This window comes from Aotus nancymaae, unplaced genomic scaffold (genome assembly GCF_030222135.1).
Source record: "Aotus nancymaae isolate 86718 unplaced genomic scaffold, 86718_ANA_hifiasm-v0.15.2.pri h1tg000002l, whole genome shotgun sequence".
NCBI lineage: Eukaryota > Metazoa > Chordata > Mammalia > Primates > Aotidae > Aotus > Aotus nancymaae.
Genome location: NW_026988413.1, coordinates 39,364,081 through 39,382,680, shown reverse-complemented (window position 1 = coordinate 39,382,680; position 18,600 = coordinate 39,364,081). Strand labels below are relative to the sequence as shown.

General features: G+C 39.1%; 1 protein-coding gene across 15 annotated transcripts in view; it reads left to right on the top strand.

The window, feature by feature from the left end:
• Positions 1 to 18,600, top strand: part of ST7 (suppression of tumorigenicity 7) — a 288,286-nt gene that overhangs the window by 143,070 nt on the left and 126,616 nt on the right. For 10 of the 15 annotated variants that reach the window (XM_012456975.2, XM_012456973.2, XM_064374152.1 and 7 more), the window contains exon 2: positions 16,977 to 17,059. The exons of 1 other annotated variant lie outside the window; for it this stretch is intronic. In XM_012456975.2, the coding sequence (XP_012312398.2) occupies positions 16,977 to 17,059 (83 nt within the window). Of the gene's footprint in view, positions 1 to 16,572; positions 16,631 to 16,976; positions 17,060 to 18,600 lie in introns of all 15 variants that reach the window. 4 more of the 15 variants (XM_064374133.1, XM_012456978.2, XM_012456977.2 and 1 more) reach the window with 1 other exon arrangement.

The window sequence follows — 18,600 nt, the reverse complement described above, 5'->3', positions numbered from 1 at the left end:
AACCCCTAGAAAAATGATCTAGGGAATAGCACTAACCATCTTTAGGTATTAGTTTCTTCATCTGTTTTAGTCATGCCTTGTAGGCACAAGCTAAGAAATCAGATTTTCCAACCCCTAGAAAAATGATCTAGGGAATAGCACTAACCATCTTTAGGTATTAGTTTCTTCATCTGTTTTAGTCATGCCTTGTGTCAGTGATCTTTAAGCTGGAGCATACCAATTCCAGTGTGTTAGAAAGATGACTCAGGTGGCAGTGTAGAGGATGGGTTAGACTGAGTGCTGAGAGCTGGCATCTAGAAGACAGGTTGGGAAATATGATCATTCAGGTAAGAGAAAGGAAGATTGGACCACTGAGGGCAGCACAGATGGAAAGAAGTGATCTGACTGGAAACACCTGTGAACACATGCTTGGGTACAGGCTTTATGTGAACCCAAAGTGAATGCTGCTGTGGGATCCTTCCAGTGTAAGAAGCCCATAGAACAATGGTTAGGAACTCAGGCTTCAGAGCCAGTTGTACCTGAATTCATATCCTGAGTCTGCCACTGTCTGTCTGCATGACTTTGGACAAGTGACTGAAGTGATTTAATTTTCACTTCTCATCTTTAAATATGAGCAGGATAATAACAAAGTTGAGAAAATTTACTAAGATATAATGTAATGCATTTAGCCCATTGCTGGTTATTTTATGAAGAGTCTATGAGTGTTTGCTGCCATTATTATTGTTTGTTATTATTATTTGTGGGATGAAGTAAAGTTCAAGTACCAATAATAATTTTCAGCCATTACAAATTGTGACTATATGGAAGCTTTAAAAAATTTCTTAGGAACCAGGGAACATTCTATTTTTTATCCTAATTTGAGAATAAAATTGTATTTTTTGTTTTCACTTTCCTCAAAAGTGGTAGGAGCAAATCAATTTTAGGTTGTCATTTTTTCTATTTCCTGGTTTTTAGAGCCATAGATACCTGTTCTTTGTAATTTGGTGTGTTTATCTGTGTAATGCATAAGTCCTGGTGGTTGTTTCTAAGAAAGGGAAAATAATAGGTGAATACATATTGATTCTGTACAAGAAAAAGAAGAAAAGAAGGGGGGAAAACACCAAAAGTCACTAGTGCTCTGTGACAGAAGAGAAAAAGGTTACGTTTCATACTATACTGAGGTAGACTTTGTAGTAAAAAAAAAAGAAATAACCAAACTTCCTTCCTTCCTTCCTTCCTTCCTTCCTTCCTTCCTTCCTTCCTTCCTTCCTTCTTTCCTTCCCTCCTTCCCTCCTTCCCTCCCTTCCCTCCCTTTCCTCCCTTTCCTCCCTTCTCTCCCTTCTCTCTCTTCCTCCCTTGTTGTTTTTTTTTTCCCTAAGTTGGTAAATGAACTTCTCAATTTGATGAGGCAGGTGCTTTCAAATACCATGGGAGTGGAAAGTGGCACAACCATTCTGGAAAGTCATTTGGCATTGTGAATTAAGACTTTAAAGTGCTTGGCTGGGCACACTGGCTCATACCTATAATCCCAGCACTTTGGGAGGCCAAGGTAGGTGGATAACCTGAGGTCAGGAATTCGAGACCAACCTGGCCAACATGGTGAAACTTCATCTCTACTAAAAATACAAAAAATTAGCTAGGCATGGTGGCATGCACCTGTAGTCCCAGCTACTCGGGAGGCTGAAGCAGGAGTATCACTTGAACCTGGGAAGCGGAGGTTGTAGTGAGCCCAGATTGTGCCACTGCACTCCAGCCTGGGCAACAGAGTAAGACTCTATCTCAAAATAAATAAATAAATAAGAAAATAAAGTGCTTGTAACCATTCACTCATTAATAGCACTCCAAGAATTCATTCTAAGGAAATAGAGATGCCATCAAAGCATTATGTGTAAAGATAGTCACTGTCATTTATAATAACATTAGAAATAACAAAAAATTTAGTAACAACCAACCTACATTTCCAATTACACAAGTGGTTACATAAATTATACAAAGTCTTCAAGAGGAAATATTATTATGCAGCCATTAAAATCATGTTTTTTGTTGGCTTTTCTTTTTTTTCTCTTTTTTTTTTTTTCTTTTCCTGAGATGGAGCCTTGCTCTGTTGCCCAGGCTGGAGTGCGGTCCAGCAATCCCAGCTCACTGCAACCTCCGCCTCCCAGGTTCAAGTGATTCTCCTGCCTTTGCCTCCCGAGTAGCTGGGATTACAGGCCTGTGACACCATGCCTGGAGAGTTTTTTGTATTTTTAGTAGAGACGGGGTTTTGCCATGCTGGCCAGGCTGGTCTAGAATTCCTGTCCTTGAGTAATCTACTCGCCTTGGCCTCCCAAAGTGCTGGGAATACAGGTGTGAGCACCTGGCCAAAATCATGTTTTTAAAGAGCATTTGATGGCACTAGAAAATGTTCACACAGTAATTTTCAATAAAGAGGAATGAGTGGTGCCCAACAAGGAATCAGAGAAAGGAACCAGATCTTTCAGTGTCCATGCTTCTGTCCTGATCATTAGATGGTGCTGCTGTTTTCGGTGTGAAATGTCTAGCATTGGATTTTATTTTGACCACATAGTAAGATAAACAAGAGACAGACTAAAACAACTATTAGAATATGCAGATATCTTCCTTCTTGCTAATGATAGCCTTGAGAGAGAAGAGTCACAGCTATTTAGCTTGAGGTTTAAACGTGTGGTAATAAAAATGGCTCAGTAATCAGCCACCATCCCCTTCACCCTCAAGTCCAGAGGAAATCATTCCAGGGCCCATGTGCCCTAGACTGAGACTGTGGTTTGGGGCAGCCCCTTGCTGTCAGGGCCCACAGGGCTCCCTGAGGCCAGCTGTAGAGCCTTGGAGCAGGCCCCAGATTGCCATTTCAGAAGAGGCAGTGAACAGTGGAAACCTCAAACAGCAAATTTGAAACCTGAGCATTTCTTTTTGTTTTGTCCCTTCAGATATACTCTCAGTTACCCAAAAGAAGTTGAAATCAGGCAGAGCTGTGCTCAAATCAAGGCTCAGCCACCTATTAGTTGCATGTCCTTGGACAAGTCATTTAATCTCAGTTTCATCCTTGTAAAATGGGCAAAACTGATACGTTTGCAGGACTGTGGTAGGCATCAATAGATAAAATACATACCTCAAACATTCAAAACAGCGCCAGACACAATAGCTCTCAATAAATGGTCAGTTGGTAAATATTAGTTCTCTCCACAGCGTTTGTTGAATTGAAACAGGTATTTAAAATATGGCTGAATAATGATCTGAATTCTATTAAAGGTGGCATTTTTGCAAATCACTTACCATATTTGCTTATTGAGTAGTTATGTTGAATATTTCTTTGTGTTTTAGCCTCTATGTTTGTTAGTTTGTGTGATTTTCTCATAGCAATTATTCCTAATAATAATTGCTTAGCCTATGCAGTTTATCAGTAGCAGCACTTGTGCTGATCTTTCTTGCGATGTACTGATTTTTCTCCCTCCTTCCCTTTCCCTTCCTTCCTACCTCCCTCCCTCCCTCCCTCCTTCCTCTCACTCTCCTCCTCCCTTCCTCTCTGTCTTCTCCCCTCCTCCCCCTTTTTTTCTTTTCCTTCTTTTTTTTTTCTTTTCTTTCCTGGGCAGGGAGGAATGTCTTTATTGTTGTTGTTTTAATTTTCTGTATTTTAAAAAATGTTTTGGGAAAAATCTTTGAAAAGCAAAAGCAATCCCCATCCATTTTGGGGATATAGGTTTGTTTGTTTCTGTAGTAACATGATGGTTGGCCTTCCAGTGGTAATTCTCGTTTGTAATACAGCTGGGCCAGAGGTACCTTCTGAGTTTATGGAACAGGACTTCTTGGTATGAGGTTGACTGACTCATTCAAACCTAGGACTGTAGCTTCATTAACCTTGAGTTTTAACCAACTACTGATCCACTTGAAGAAACACTGTCTGGGTTATAAGGATCTAGGCATTAGACAGTTGCTAATTAAAAACATGAAATTTCTTTCTTTTTTCTTCTGCATCACAGATGAATAGATCATTCACTGTGAGGGATGACCATTTTGAACACTATTTGAGATAATAAGAATAGATATTTAAGAGGGGAAAAGGCCATTTACAGGGGATTGGAGCATTTTTATTAGGGATGAATTTAACTTGAGGTTTGTGTGGTAATGGAAAGCACCTGGAATTTAGATGCATCTTAAACTGGCTTTCCAATATTTGAAAATATCAGTGCTCCAGTTTCCATTGACTGTCACCCGTAGACATCATGTAAAGCCAGGTGCCTTTGTGATTAACAGTTCACAGCCCAGGACCTAAGGAGATAACTTTAGTTGCCTTCTGGAATAATGACTGGTCGCTAGGTACAAATGCAAAGCCAAGTATAGCTAACTGGAATTGAAAATGATAAAGCCAAGGGCTTATTTTGGACAATCATGCAGTTGGAGCAGTTGAATACTAAAATAGTGCCCTGTATGGTGGTTTCCCCTGTAGCTTTTTATCTCTGTGGGTTACACACCCTCATCCAGAGGAAGACAGTCTTAACACAGCTTGCAGCAGGCCACCTTCTGTGGGGCAGCTTTCTCCTCAAAAGAGAAGTCAATTAGTCATTGAATTGTTAGTGAATATAATGAAAAGAAAAACCTAACTTAGGATCAGATTTGAATTTTACTACCCCATGGCCTATAGCTACTTCTCTGACCCAAAATATTATCTTTCTTTGAGGCACATTATTTAGTTTTCAGTTAGCAGATGGTTTCAAAACAAAGCAGGTAAATTAATAGAAAGCGTAAAAATCGGAATAAATAGAATAGAAAATAGATTTTTGTTTTGTCATGTAATCTCAGCTGATGGAACAGGAATATACATATGTGTAGGTGTCAGGTTCAAAATCTTGCCAGTTCTCTGTGTTTTAATTCTTCCTAAAGGCATATATAAAAAAGAATCTCAGAGAAAGGAGACACATTCATAATGATTAACTGCACGTACATCTTTAAAAGTTTGATGTAAGAATGAACCAGTATTGTACTTCTTCGAAGGGCTGTTCTTGCAGCAGAATAAGGGTTTGAGTTTTATTCATAATTTACTTACATTCAGTGCCATTTATACTTTTGTTTAACTTAAGTCACACTTAATGATAAATGCTCTTCTCTTTACTGCCAGACTTCCCGTAGAAGTAGCTGAGTTGGCTGCCTTAATTTCCTTACTATTCACTGTCTTTAATCACTTAAAATTTGACTTTGGCCCCACTTCACCAACATGCCCAGACTCGTGCCCTTTATACCACATTGGGAAAAGCCACATCCTGTTGAATATAAGTCTGCAACATCTGATACGCCCAACTCCCCTCGCCAGTGGTATTACAGGCACTTCCCTCTGAACTAATTCCCGAAGCTGTGCATTTTACATTTTATACACTGGTATCCCATTGATACCAGATCTATCTGTCTTTATCACATCTCTGGTTATGAATGATGAGTATCTTCTTTCTGCCTGCTATATAAAGTCTACTTTTCTTGGCTTGGCATTTAAGCCAGCATTCTCTCCCACTGCTTCTCCTCGTCCACCCTGTTCTCCAACCCAATTCCTTCATGTATGCTGTGATATATACCTAGAGTCCATACCATCTCTTCTTTCCTCTCTAATCTCATGTTCAAAGATTATCCTTCTTTCTAAGCCCAGAAGGAAGGATATCCCATTCATTAACCTTCTCTAACCCTCCTAGCTGAAAGTAATGTTTACTTCCTCTAGATTTTATCTGGACTTCTCTTCTGAGTTATTTCATATTCTGTGTTATTTGTGTAGCCATCTCATTTTCCCTTCTTAAGGGTAGGGTCAGTGTCATTATCATGTTATTTTCTGCCCCCAGTGTTTAGTTCAGTGTCTGATATTTTTTGTAAGCTAAATATATTTTAGATAATTGAACTAGCTTGTATTAGTAAATGTAGAGCATATATGAAAGATGTTTTACAATATAGAATTTTACTACCCAAAGAATAGAATATAGAAATTTACTACCCAAAGTTATTCCATTATGCTTGTTAATATTCTTACATTTCTTAGTCATTTCCATGCATTTTAGATTTAATAATTATCTGTTCAAACAGCTGATTATTGTGAGTATTTTGAACCCTTTTATTAGGTTCCAGCACATTAAGTAACAAATTGCTGTATTCAGCTTTGTAACATGTAATCTTCCCAAATCTAACTATTAAAGTTTCTGTAATATTTTTCAGGATAACTTCCAGTATAGGAAGAGTAAATGAGAAGTTAGTGAAAAAATTCCCCTCAAGATAATTGAAAAGTCCTAGCACATTTTCCATGGCTGGCACTGTGAAGAGCCTTTTGGAGTACTCCAGTGTGAACACAAGAACAAATGGAAGTGTCCTTTATACCACTCACTCCAGCCACCCTATAAGAGCATGTATTATAGCTCTTGACAGTGACACTGCACCTTGCAAGAACTCAGCGATCCAATCATTTCAACTCGCTGGAACACCAAGGGCTAAGTAAGAAAAAAAAGGCCAGTGTGTATAGCACACACAGATGAGCATCAAATAATTACCAAGGGAAGGCCTTACCTTTGGCTCTCAGACACAGCTGTTATTTTACATAGTTACAATACACATCTTTTAGGGCTCTACTTAGCAACCTTCTCAAGGAAATGTTCCTATATGTGTATTCTGCCACTCACTCCAGCCCACGACTGAGTTAAGAGTACTAGCTTTATATTTCCAGCAACACCAGAATTATAATTGCCTACCAGTTTGTCTCCGTGTCTGCTTCTCCCACAAAACCCAGAGTTTCTTGAGGATAAGAATTATGTATGTATCATACATCTTTGTATCACCAGTGTTTTACGTAGTGCCTGGCCACACATTGAATATAAATACCTATTGAATGACCAAAGCTGGTCATGCGCCTTTGAAATCACAACAGATTTTTAAGTAGCACATGAAGGAGAGAAAGCAGTTTGAAGCAGGTACACAATAACAAATAATAATAGTTAATATCTGATAGTATATCAATTGACAAAAGACTAAAAAAAACAGCCCTGTCCAGGATTGCTTACTTTTGGCAGACCATAACCTAGAGTACTTCAACAGTTTTTTTTAAACTCTCTTCTATGCTAACATGGATACTGCAGTTTACATTTGTTTTGATTACTTAGAGTTACCAATCAAAGACTGAAATATGTTCAGGCCATTCTGTTTAAGGGTGCAGTCAAGTATGTAATGCATTTTGGAAAGATTCCATTGAGAAATTGCATTAACAAGTGTCTTTGGTTTACTAGGATAAAAGCATAACTATCTCACATGGCTAATTTCTGAGGGTTCTACATAGCCATGGTCTTGCTGTATGAGGATAATGTATCTGGGACCATCTTGATTTTGATTTATCAATGTATCAATGTGTAATAGTCATTGAGTCTTCCTAATGTGGAATTCAGACTGTGCAGGTAGTCTAGGGATAGAAACACACACACACACACACACACACACACACACACACACACAGAGCAAGGTCCCCGCCATCAAAGACTTTTAGTTTTGTCAGATTTATATTTCCTTTCTTTTTCTTTTCTTTTTTGTTTTTTTTGAGATGGAATTTCACTTTTGTTGCCCAGGCTGGAGTGCAATGGCATGATCTTGGCTCACCACAACCTCTGCCTTTCGGGTTCAAGTGATTCTCCTTCCTCAGCCTCCCGAGTAGCTGAGATTACAGGCATGTGCCACCATGCCTGCCTAGTTTTGTATTTTTAGAAGAGATGGGGTTTCTCCATGTTGGTCAGGCTGGTCTTGAACTCCCAGCCTCAGGTGATCCACCTGCCTCAGCCTCCCAAAGTGCTGGGATTATAGGTGTGAGCCACTGCGCCTGACCTAGATTTATATTTTCTAATGAAGTTTATTATCAGAAGTCCTGGGAAATGTTTATAACTTTCTTACCTAGAACTCTGCCCCTTGTAGTCATTCATCATTTATCAAACATTGAGTACTGTGTGGACCAGGCTCTGTGCTGAGTGCTCTGTGTTGGCTGCTGGAGGTTTGAGACACAGTATGTGTGCTTGTAGGGAAGAGGTTCCCAGAACCTGGAACACCCTGTCTTAGCAAAGTTTCTATTTCTCTTCAGCATACTATGGGGAAGGTTTGATTTCTGTACAAGCAGACATTTATTTTTTTCTTCCTGGTATTAAATAGTTTATGAGAAACAGAAAAACTCATAAAATAGTCTTCAAACATAAATTAAAACATATTTTAAAGAATTAAAAATATAATAAGACTTACACAGGTCTTTCCCCTGTTCTTGACCAGGGTGGAGATCTTCATTATCAAGGTTCCTGTTACTAAAAGGGAACAGATCATCTGATATCTTGCTCCACTTGTCCTTGAGGGTTATTCAGCTTTGTGTGTGACTGAGCTTTGGATGATCCTTCATGATATCAGGGAAGGTTGACAGATGGCCTCCCTCCAGCAAGAGAGAAGGTGCCATGAAGACTGAACACTGCATTGTTCCCACCAATATAGTTTGCTCCAGTAGAGTTTCCCAGATCACAGCTGAGGAAAGCATGTGCTTAGCTACACTCCTCAGCAGAGCCAGATACCCAGTACAGCAGAAACAGTGTACCTGTAAAGTTGCCCAGGCAACATCAAGGGTGGAGGGAAGAGTAGACAGAATGATTTGTGGGGGTTTCTTGCCATAGGAATAGGTCTAAAAATATACTTCCATGTATTTTCCTCAAGGAGAAATGACACAGGATTTATTAAGGGGATTGCGATGCATAAAAACTCGACCTTATCAGAGCCCAAAGAGACCAGGGCCAAGGGCAAGGAGAGGGGCAGCAGAAACAACAAATGAGGAAAAGAAGTGCTCGCACTGTGCTTTTAATCCTTGATTGAACTGATGTGCTGCTTTGATATATAACTGATTTTTTAAAAACATGCAAATATTGTCTATTTATAATATGACTAGGAAAAAAACCATTTACTGGGTGAAATGAAGATATTTTATTCCATATTGAAAAAACAGCTCCTCTCAGTGTCTACTTTAGTATTAGCACATTTGCAAAGACAATTACATGCCGGCATGTGAAATAGCATGTCATGGTAGCAGAGGAGAAGTTGTATTTTCTTTATGAACGATTGAGAAAGAAGCTCTCGGGTCATATAGAGTTGGTGTATCTTAGCACACTTTCTTGGCATACTGAATTAGCATTATGAGATGTCAATGTTGATCTTTATTTTCGTGAATTATTATATTGGTGACAGTATCAGTTTTATATTACTGCATAACGAATTTCCATAAAGAAAGAAGCTTAACACACATTTCTTATCTCTCAGTTTCTGTGTCAGGAGTCCAGGCATGGCTTAGCTGGGTCTTTTGCCCTTGGCCTCACAAGGCTATAATCAAGGTGTTGACCAGGATGCTATCTCAATTGCAAGTTCAGTCAGGGGAGAATCTGCTTCTAGGCTCACTCAGGCTGTTGACAGTAATCATTGCTGTAGCACTGAGGGCTTGAGTTTCAGAGTGGCTGTTGTAGAGGCTGCCTGCCATCCATTGCTCCATGGGCTTGTCCACATGGCCACTTTATGAAGCCAGTAAGAAGGATCTCTCTGTCTGCTGCCAACATGGAATCTTACATAGCTGTTTGTTAGAAGGAAGTCCCATACTCCATGTCCCACCCACATTCAAGGGAAAGGGGTCACATAAAGTTACGAATACAAGGAGATCAGGGATTGTTGGAGTCACTTTAGTGTTTGTCTGTCACAGGGTCATTCTGAGGAAAAGTTCTTAAATTTTAAAAGCTCTGCAATCTGGAAATCTGTTTGAAATTAGCAGGAGTATCAACTAAGCTATTAGAGCTTCTATTTTTCATTCTCTTGCCCTTTGGTAAATGAGCAAGGGCAGAAGTAAAGTTGCAGCCTTACTTAATGGAAGCTGACAGAAAGGAAGAGAGACGTTAGTAAGGTTGAAAGGACAATGAAATGAGAGAAGAGAATATTCTCTATTATCACATGGAAAAATACAAATGATGGATTAAACTATTCCAGTGTGTTCCCTACCTCATTTTAGAGGTCTGAGAAAACAGTCTGAGGCAAAGTCCCTGCTAGACTAACTTGTCTTGTAATGTGCTTTCTATGGAAAAGCACATTTTCAGTAACTAAATCAGATATGTTGCTTTGCATGAAACTGACAATTTCTTAATCCACCCTAGTAGCCCAGACTTTGGGCCTGGAAGGTATTGTGGCCTTGAATAGTCATCCCTTGCAATGAAAACATTTGCTAACCAGCATGCTTAGGTTATGGTTTAGGCTTTAACATGGCTTATTTCATAAGCTATAAGAAGACTTGAAGAAAATGAATGAACAGGATCACAGGTGGTTCCCATATGGAGTGTGACTCAATTGATTGTTCCCATGGTATCTAGTAAGGCAATAATCAGAGATTTAGGAGCACATGGTAGACTTCAGGGACATTTCTGTGCCTTCTAAAATGGCTTCTTTCAAATTCACCCTCAAGTTTAGTACTACCCCAAGTAACTGGAACCCAGATAAAAGGACCCTTCTACTAAATGATTCTTCATTTGTTTTGTAGGGCATCCATATTTCACATAAGGACTAATCACAGTGTGGATGTTTTACTTTCTGTGCTGTACACTGTAGCACAGTGCTTGGCAATACAAGATGCTTAGTTAATGTTAATATGACAGCTACTACTACCATTCGTAGCATTTACACATTCAGCTCAGTCTCCCCTGCATTCTACAACTATAGTAATATAAGATGCCAAATCAAGCCAGGCGCAGTGGCTCACTCCTGTAATCCCAGCACTTTGGGAGGCCAAGGCAGGTGATTCACCTGAGGTCAGGAGTTCAAGATCAGTGTGGGCAACATGGTAAAACCCCTGTCTCTACTAAAACTACACAATTAGCCAGGTGTATTGGTACATGCTTGTAATCCTAGCTACTTGGGAGGCTGAAACAGGAGAATCTCTTGAACCCAGGAGGGGGAGGTTGCTGTGAGCCAAGATCATGCCACTGCACTCCAGCCTGGGGAGCAGAGTGAGACTCCATTTCAAAAGAAAAAAAAAGGACAAATTATCAAAAGAAAAACCGTAGTTATAATACATATTATTTGATGAGGTCTGCCATATTAAGTACTTTATCTACAGTATTACATTTAGTTCTTGTGACAACCATGCAAGATAGGTATTACTTTTTAAATTTTATAGACAATGAAACAGTCTCAAATGTACATGAATGCTTTTTGTAAAGAGATTTTCACCCACCTTGATTTACCGAGAAAGTAAGTAAACCAAAGCCCCCTATTCTTTATCTTTTTAGTTGGGCCGCATTGTCCATCTAGGCATTGCATAAACTTGTAGAGAGAAGTACTCCAAAAATCATTTTGGTAATTTTGGAGAAGACCAAACAGCTGTCCTAATTTTTCGAAGTACTATTTGGACTCATGCTAATTTGTCTGATCCCAATGGAAACTGAGACTAGCCATTCACTCTAGTCAATCAATATTCCGTGTATTCGTATATAGGCCCTTTAGGTAGTAATTTCACATATTTAATTCCCTACCAGTGCCTCAACCTCCCTTCCCTTTCCTTCCCTGGATATTCACCCCCAGGCCCCAGGGATGTAGTACTCTTCATGGAATGCCCTACAGCTCTAACCCTTACTGTCCCCTAGTCCCTGCAACCACAGATAACTTTACTTGGTTAACTTCCTATTCATCCTATAAGTATCAGATGAGATGCTTTTCCTTGGCAGGGATTTTTCTTCACCTTCCATTCCTTTTGGTGCCCTGTCTCTTGTAATTTCCTCATGTGTCCTTTCCCATTTGCTTGTCCAGTTACTTGCTTCTCTCACCCATTGGATTGTGAGGCTCTTGTGGTCGGGGCAGTGCTCCGTAAGCTGTTGTGTCCCCAGAATCTGGTTCAGGGTAGGCACTCAGTGAGTATAGACCGATGGTAAGAGCAAATGCACATTTCATCTCAGCCTCAGAGCAGTTCTGGGAAACAGATAGGAAACCAAAGCTCTGCAAGAGCATGGGACACTCTCAGGGACATCATGACACAGTTGGTCTCACATTTGGAGACTGGGTCTCCTAATCCTGGTCTCTGTCCTAGGCATAATGCTTTTATATAAAGTCCCTTTGGTTGGTTGGTTGTTTCCTTTCTTCAGCCTAAATAACTTGGTTTCTCTAAACTTTTCTCCCAGGGACTCTTTTTTAACCCTTCGAATTATTGCTGATTATTATCTTTAACTTTTATTTTTTTTATTTTGCATGTCATATTTTAGCAAAGCATTAAAAGGAACATGGCACAAAGCAGACCCGTATTTTTGGAGGTTGTGGACTTTGTCATGCTGCTTATTCAGTTCTATCTAGTCAGTACCTCCAAGGCATTGATGCTGCCTTACCTTCTTCATTCGAAGGCTTCCTCGTGAGAGGTGGAATATATATAAGGAGGCAAACACACAGGATTATATATGTCTGCTCTGCTTTACAGAGGCCTCTTCCAGGAGTGTAATATGGGAGTTGCTCATAACCTGAAGAAAATAGTGGAAGGAGGCTGGGCGTGGTGGCTCAAGCCTGTAATCCTAGCACTTTGGGAGGCCAAGGCGGGCAGATCACAAGGTCAGGAGATGGAGACCATCCTAGCCAACATGGTGAAACCCCATCTCTATTAAAAATACAAAAATTATCTGGGTATGGTGACACATTCCTGTGATTTCAGCTACTTGGGAGGCTGAGGCACAAGAATCGCTTGAATCCAGGAGGCGGAGGTTGCAGTGAGCTGAGATTGCACCACTGCACTCCAGCCCTGGTAACAGAGCAAGACTCTGTCTCAAGAAAAAAAAAAAAAAAGAAAAAGTGGAAGACTATTACTGTCATGAGAGCCAGAAGGTGGCCTGGCTTCACAGGGCTGTGCCACAGGATTCCTGAGTAAGCATTCTGGTATTAATTCTCTGCTCAGTAGGGTGGTTCTTCATTTCCCACAGTTGAACCTGCTGTATTATCTTCTTACCTATTCTTTTCTGTGATCCATAGAGGTAATTTAATTTTCAGTCCATGTACCTACCCCACCTACTTAGTTTCTTCTCAGTGCCACACTTAATTCCTTCACATTTACTGATTAATTAAATGAGAAGCCTGTGCCCAGTGAAGGTTCAGCATCTTTAGATCTCTACGTGATGCATTCCCTGAGGCTGCCCTTCAATAACTGATGTAATATTCTTTGAGCAGTGACCTGTTAGAGGTGCCCAGCCAGGTCAGATGAAAAGCCCTCTGATGTATTGAAATAGTGCATTAGTAAAGTATTAGTTTATTTTCACAAAGCTAGATTAGTTGTTACATATTGGTTTTTAATATTTGTTTTGCCTAGCCCTAGTGTGTATGGAGGTAACCTTGATGTGTCTATAGAATATTAGGAATATCCATTTTATGTCTCAAAGCACATACCCCACAGTTTTCTGGTCCAATTTTTAGTTACTTTATCAGGCCCTCATATGTTTTCAAAAATAATTGCTAATGACTTTGATGAAACTAGGCGAGATATTTCTGGTTTTAGAGCAGTTTGGTCGACAGTTTGCACACCTCCTAATTTAATAGAAGAATTTTTAACTAGATTCTTCCCCTTCTCAGGGTGCCTTCCTGCCTTTCCACTCTAGTGCTTCACACACAAATGACAAGCTCACAGGGGACTTATCTAGAAAAGTCAGAGATAAAAATACGTGTAGTGTTTTAAGAAATCTGTCTTATAGTATCATTTATTTAGAGCTCCTCTCCTTTTCTAATGAAAGGCTACTATAGTTTCCTTTTGTCCTTTTTTGCTTAAGGCTTTTTGGTAATATTCCCATGTGTCCCCTGTGATGCTAAGAGCATGAACTTGAGGGCAGGTTGACTGGCATTCAAGTCTTTGCCCAGCCACCGGCTGCAAGACAGCATGAATAATAATATTGATTTCATGGAGCTGAAGTGAAAATTAACTTCTCTAATCTGTGGAAATGCTTTGTTATAATCCTTAAACACATAGATAAATATATAGGTTGAAGTGGCAAGTACCAAGTGTTGACATATGTCCAGAATTGCCACATGCCACGTCTGAATGTTTTTAGTCAGATTATTTAATAAGATTATAAATTAATAGATTATTAAATGGGCATCTCTCACTCTCTAGGTATTTCTGTTTCTGTTTCTCTGTTTTCTGTTTGTGTCTCCATTTCTTTTAATGCCTACCATTATTTCTCTCAACTCTGCCACCTTCTTATACATGGATATTTCAGAGAAATAAATTTTAATTATTATTATTGATATATAATCTTAATTAAATAAAATCAAATTAATGGAATCTTTATTTTTATCTCTTTTTTAAAAACTTAGTGGTTTTTTTTTTTCAATTATTGATTAAATCTTGAGTCTTTCGCCTCCAGTGAAACAGTGATTTTTCAGCAGAAAATCTTTCCTCTCCATTGCTTTTTGCTTTTGTTGCTAGGCAGTTAACAGCAGGGCTACTAAAACTCTTCTAATTTAGGCAAATCTTTTCCTCTATTTTACAAATGGATTTCAGTGGCACTCAGTTTGTTTGCAGAAACCTACTGAAAAGAATATAGTATAGATATGAATGTTTATAGTTACAGAATAACAAAGTGAATATTCTGCTGACTTTTAAAAAAATAACAGGGAATGTGGGGTCACTCATAGTGTGGAGGGAAATTTTGAGAATTTTAAGCACCTTTGAATCATACTGGCAGTTGTAAGCTCTAGGGGTGTTTTGTGTGCATTTGATTTTTTTCCTTTTTAAAAATCTCCTTACTTCCACAAACTGTTGCATGGGAAATGACGTATCACTATATATATATATATATATATTTTTTGTGTGTGTGTGTGTGTGTGTGTGTGTGTGTGTGTGTGTGTTTTTGATGGCCAGGCAAAGCCTCCTCAATTCAACTGTACCTTCCGCCTCTTACCTCACAGCCCTAAGCTAATCACTACTTCTGTGCCTTCTTCTGCCTCCTTGGAAGGGGTCCATTTAGTTCAAGATGTAAATATTGACTGAGTATATTGTGTTAGTCCAGTCTCTTGTGATTGCAAATGAAATACCTCAAGTCAAACAAATTCACTTAAGAGTGGGTGCAGTGGGACTGGGCGCAGTGGGGCTGGGCACACTGGCTCACTCCTGTAATCTCAGCACTTTGGGAGGCTGAGGCTGGCAGATCAAGGTCAGGAGTTCGTGACCAGCTTGGCCAACATGGTGAAACCCTGTCTCTACTAAAAATACAGAAGTTAGCCAGGTGTGGTGGCAGGAGCCTGTAATCCCAGCTACTCACGAGGCTGAGGCAGGAGAATCACTTGAACCTGGGAGGCGGAGGTTGCAGTGAGCCGAGATCATGCCACTGCACTTCAGCCTGGGTGACTGAGCAAGACTCCATCTGAAAAAAAAAAAAAAAAAGAGTAAGTGCGCTGCATTGTGGGAGGTGGTACCAGTGTACCCTTCTACATCCATGTCTTTGTTGCTTAATGTTCTTTCCTCCTCAACCCTTGCATCTTCTTGGAAAGGCCCATGCTGTCTCCTTGGCACCTTGAAGCAGGTCCTTTCCTATGTTTAGATTGTGCTCCCATCCCTCTTTCTGTCCACTTTGGTCTGGTTAACTCTTGCTTGTTCTTCAGGATTCCTCTTAGATGTATCCGTCTCCTGGACGTCTTCCCTGCCACCCAGCCTGGGATGCATTCCTATGTGTTTTCATAAAATCCTATGCCCAGGACCTATCTATGCACTTATGTAATAGTTGGTCATTTGCTTGTGTGTTTCAACTGCACTTGGTCTTCTAGAGGGTGAGAACTGTGTCTGATTCATTCTTCCATTATTTACCCATGGTCTCATTCATAAATAGAGAAAAATATTTCTTGCATGAGTGACCATTGGGATCTCTTTTCATTTTAGTATATTACTTTGCTTTCTGGGCTGAGCTCAGGACAGATGCCAATGCCTTTCCCTCTAATGACATGAAAGCCCTACTTCTAAAACCAGACTGGATGTGATTCCCTTCTACAAACAGATTCAGTAAAGAAATGTGAATATTCTTGCAAAAAGCCCATTTGATAATAATAAAAGTTTTGTGTAGTATCTAGATATAAATAACAATGAATTAGATATATGTATAAAATATTTATAAGTGAACCCTAATCAGTGAGCAACCAGATTAACTGAATAGTGGATATGAGCAGAGTGTAGGAATTGGTCAAGAAGGTGCCTGGGCTACTCTGCCTATGGAGTAGCCATTCTTTATTCCTTTACTTTCTTAATAAACTTGCTTTGGAAAAAAAAAAAAAAGAAAGAAAGAAGATGCCTGGCAGTGAACATTCATTTTTAGTGGTTTATTTTTCATTTTTTTCATTGACTCCATTTATTTCAGTGATCAGTTTAGAAGCCTTTTAAGTAAGTTGGAAAAAAAAAAAAAACCCAACTTGTACTCATCATACAATGGCCAAAACCACAATTACTTTTGCACCAACCTAATAACTTGTCAATTTGTCCTTTCTTCTTAGGGGTAACCATAGCATAATAATCTTTAATAACTAATATATTAAATATAGCTATTTTCCATTTATTCTAAGGTTGAAATACTGCTTGTTGGTGCATCAAGGACTCTGATGTGCAGGTCCCACAAAACATGTAAGAGCACCTTCTCTTTTTGGCTAACAGTTTTGTAACCAACTTTGATTAAACTCTTTCATGGTTTTGAATCCATGAAAACCATTCTCAACAATTGTTTTGAGAGTTAGAAACTAAAACTGTTCTCTTTTCTCATACTTAGCTTTTTTTTTTTTTTCCAAGGTATATTACTTGACACCTAGTATTCTGAGCCTATGTATTGGTGAATAATTTTAATGGGCCCTCACTATGGTTCTAAGAGTTCTCATCATCAGAAATAAATAATTTTACTAGAGAGAAAAATGAAAGAGCTGGTTTTACTGACATACATTCCTTGTTCTCCCTTTCTCTCTCTTTTCTTTTTCAGTGAGCATGTTTTTGAACACATTAACGCCGAAGTTCTACGTGGCCCTGACAGGCACTTCCTCATTAATATCAGGGCTTATTTTGGTAAGTGGTGGAGTCCTTTTCACTTAAAAATATGCAGATTAGTAATATGTATATTAGTGTATGTACAAGAAAAAAATCAGGAAGGATATACACCAACAGGTTACAGTGATTATCTTCCACATGTCTATATGTTGGGGAGTGGACTCATAGAAGCCTTTTACTACCCCATTAATAGATTTCTGAAATATTTGAAAAAAAAATGTAAACAATCATATATTACTTTGTTGAAAAGGAAAAAAATAAACAAATGTAAATAAAATGGAAATAAAGGAAGACATAATTCTTTGTCAAATTTTACTATCTATGATACTATAAAATAAATGCAACTCACTTCAACTAAAAATTATCAAAATGGAGCCAGTCGCCTTGGCTCACATCTGTAATCCCAGCACTTAGGGAGTCCAAAGCGGGTGGATCACTTGAGGTCAGGAGTTCGAGACCAGCCTGGCCAGCCTGGTGAAACTCCATCTCTACTAAAAATACAAAAATATTAGCTGGGCATGGTGGCGCATGCCTGTAGTTCCAGCCACCTGGGAGACTGAGTAAGGAGAATGACTTGAACCCAGGAAGCGGAGGTTGCAGTGAGCTAACATTGCGCCGTTGCATTCCAGCCTGGGTGACAGAGCAAGACTTAATCTCAAAATAAAAATGTAGTCATCAAAATGGAATCTTGTACAAAATCAAGATCAGTAGAAATATAGCTTAGTTTCTTTAAATGTATTGAGATGGATTGTGACAATTTTAAGTTTTTTTCCTTTCATATTTTCTTTCTAAATTTACACTTCTTTATGCATTGCTTCCTTTTAAAAAAATCCCCAAAATGCAAAAAAGCAATATGATTATTATTTGTATGGCTCTCTTACCTTATCTTTGTAACAGTTGCAGGTGTGCTAAATCATAATACCTGAAGTAGTTAATTTTAGTGGGCTCAGATGGGGACCATCTAAACTCAGTGGGACTACTCTAATAGAATTAAAGAGGCAAAGAGGTTTTAGAAAAGGTTTTTTTAATCCCTGTACCCATATACTTTTGATGACTAATTATTAGAGAAACAAGCACAAGAAAAGTTTTACAGAGTTGATGTCTAGAAAAATGGATGATCAGAAGAAAAACAGAAAAACTTTAGAGAAGGACACAAACATATGTAGCAAAGAGCATAAACAGACCTAGAATAATGGTGGATTTCAGAAGCTTGAGCTTGTAAAGATCCAGAGTAAAAAGGTGGAGAAATGTATTCAGGACAGAAACCTGAAAACAGAGGAGTTAGATGATGGTAGTGTGGGAGCATCTTTTGTGTTCAGAAAACATCCGGGTTCATCTTGCTTTGCTGTGTCATATGGATTGCTGAACTAGTGACATGAGATGTTTAAAGTTAATGTTAAACATCCTCCCACACATCTCCATTCCATGTTGCAGGGTCCAATTCTTTTCCAATTAATGCCCTCACTTTAACTGTAGATACGTGGCGAGGCTAAGCGTGTACCTTTCATTGCAGGTGAGCTACTCACATGATAAGAGCTTGTGTCTGTTTTCCCACAATT